We start from the raw sequence: 2,122 nt of genomic DNA, 5'->3' as shown, positions 1-2,122 counted from the left end.
ACTTTGGGATTACAAGAGTATTTATATGTCTTTGGTAAACCTAATGGTTTCCATTAAAAAGTCTAAAAAGCCCTTTAAAAATATTAAAATTCAACTAAAGCAAAGACGCGACTCGGGTAGAAATCACGGGCGACAACCCGAGTTGGTTTCCCCACGTTGGACCGTCGAGCAGCTCTGTTTCATGCGCGCGGGTAATGGAACCCGCGGCCTTCAGCCCGAGTCGAGACGTCGCGACTTCAGACACTTCGTGCGCGCGGGTTCGGCTCCCCGCGTCTCTCGACCCCGAGTTGAGACGTCGACGCTCCCTCTTCTTCGTGCGTGCGGTTTCACGATCCCGCGAGCCTCCAACCCGCGTCGTCGAGCTTCATCTCCTCCGTCGTGGTCAGCCACGAGTTCTCCCTCTCCACTGCAATACACGCCATCGTCGTCATCAACAAGTCGCAGCTGTGGTAAGAATCGCCGCTGTGGCCTCAGATCGAGCCATGACAGCTTGTCCTAAAGCGCCGGAGTGCTTCTCGCCGTCACAGTCGAGCTTCACCATTGAGACTCCTCATCGGAAACTTCTCATGTACAGGTCGTCGCCTCCTCGCCGTGATCGGATTTCCGGGCCGTGGTATCCGCCACCACCGTCGCGCTCGTCGTTCTTCAGTCGCAGGAGAAAGCTCGAGGAGCAGCAATGGTGGAATTTGGGGTTTCTGCACTTCTGGTCCTTCATATTTCGAATAATTACGATTTGACCCCAAATGTATCAAAATTGCAGAAACGTCCTTCTGATTCTGCCCCTAAGTTTCCAATTGTGCAGACCAGACCCTCAGTATTTGCAGAATGATCCCCCGCCTCTTTATAGTTCTCAGTTCGGCCCATAACTTTGTAAATTGCCCGATTAACCTCACGATTTCAGCCCAAACTTCTCAAGTGTGCACATTAGCCCCTATTTATGCAATTATGCATGTAAATGCAATATTGAGACTTAAATGCAACCTAGAATGATTAAAATGAGCTAAATAAAATGCTAAATACTATTAAAATCATGAGTTATAAACTCCCCCAAACTTGCTTTTTACTTGTCCACAAGTAAATTTTCAAAAATTCAAGGAAGAGAGGTTTGAAAATGGGAGCTTATAACCAAAAGAAATACTTTCTAGCCTTCAATATGACATCCCAAAGAAAACATAGCAAATATCATGAGCAACTCCCTTATTATACTCTAACTTCTCTAGACCTATCCATACTCTTATGTCTCTACTCAAGTTGCAATACTCATCAACTAACAAGTTCCTTCAACCAGCTCTCACATTGATTCACACACATACACACAAGGTGAATTCTCACAAATGAGCACATGATCTCAATCATTTGGCTAGGTAAGCAATGGTCTAATTTGAATGAAAAGAAGGATTCAAATGTTATTATTCCAAGGTGGTTATCACTCAACAACAAGGAACTTGATCATTATGCAAAATTTATCTAAGATTAGAAGCAACTCATGCATACATAGATTCATTCTCATCATTCTACCCCTTTTTATAAGTGATTACAAGTTCTACCCTTTTATCATCATCTCAAAACCAAAATAAAACTCACTCACATCACTCGCCCAATGAACAACTCTCTTTTTATTTTGACTCAACCAACTAGGGACTTTAATTCATTTTCTTTACAAACACTTAACTCTAACTCTTTCTCATTTCCTACCCCACTTTCTCTTTGATTCTTTTTTTTTTCTTTTTTTTAAGGGGGAAGGTTCTTTTGTACATAACCTAGAGCTTCATATTTTCCTTTTGTCCCTAGAGTTTTCTTTTCTAATGACACTCTTTTATTCATCTTTCTCATCTTTCTCACTCCCCAAACCCAAGATATTAACATTTATAACATATAAAACCCCTCTCACCATCCCCAAATGCTAGCTCATTTTGCTAGCAAGAGATGAGAACAAATCTATGTCGCCTCCAATACTCTCAAGATTTTGCACATGACAAGCTATCAAAAGAGGCCTCACTCATGCAATTTCAATGTTTGGTCTCAAAGAATGGTTACGGTTGTAGGGTATGAAGTGCCATTTGGGTTAACAAAGATTGGTATAATGGAATAAGATAACCCAAATGTGTATGAGATCCATGAT

The 2,122-nt window shown here is 42.0% G+C and overlaps 1 protein-coding gene across 1 annotated transcript in view; it reads left to right on the top strand.

Moving 5' to 3' along the window:
* The window catches only part of LOC106310740, a 3,822-nt gene extending 2,848 nt beyond the window's left edge, over nt 1–974 (top strand). Inside the window, exon 2 of the mRNA XM_013747960.1 lies at nt 258–974. Within this exon, the coding sequence (XP_013603414.1) occupies nt 258–737 (480 nt within the window). The 3' untranslated portion in view covers nt 738–974. The remainder of the gene's footprint in view (nt 1–257) is intronic.
* Nucleotides 975–2,122: the final 1,148 nt, after the last annotated feature.

This window comes from Brassica oleracea, chromosome C8 (assembly GCF_000695525.1).
Source record: "Brassica oleracea var. oleracea cultivar TO1000 chromosome C8, BOL, whole genome shotgun sequence".
Lineage (NCBI taxonomy): Eukaryota > Viridiplantae > Streptophyta > Magnoliopsida > Brassicales > Brassicaceae > Brassica > Brassica oleracea.
This window is presented reverse-complemented; position numbering and strand designations above follow the sequence as displayed.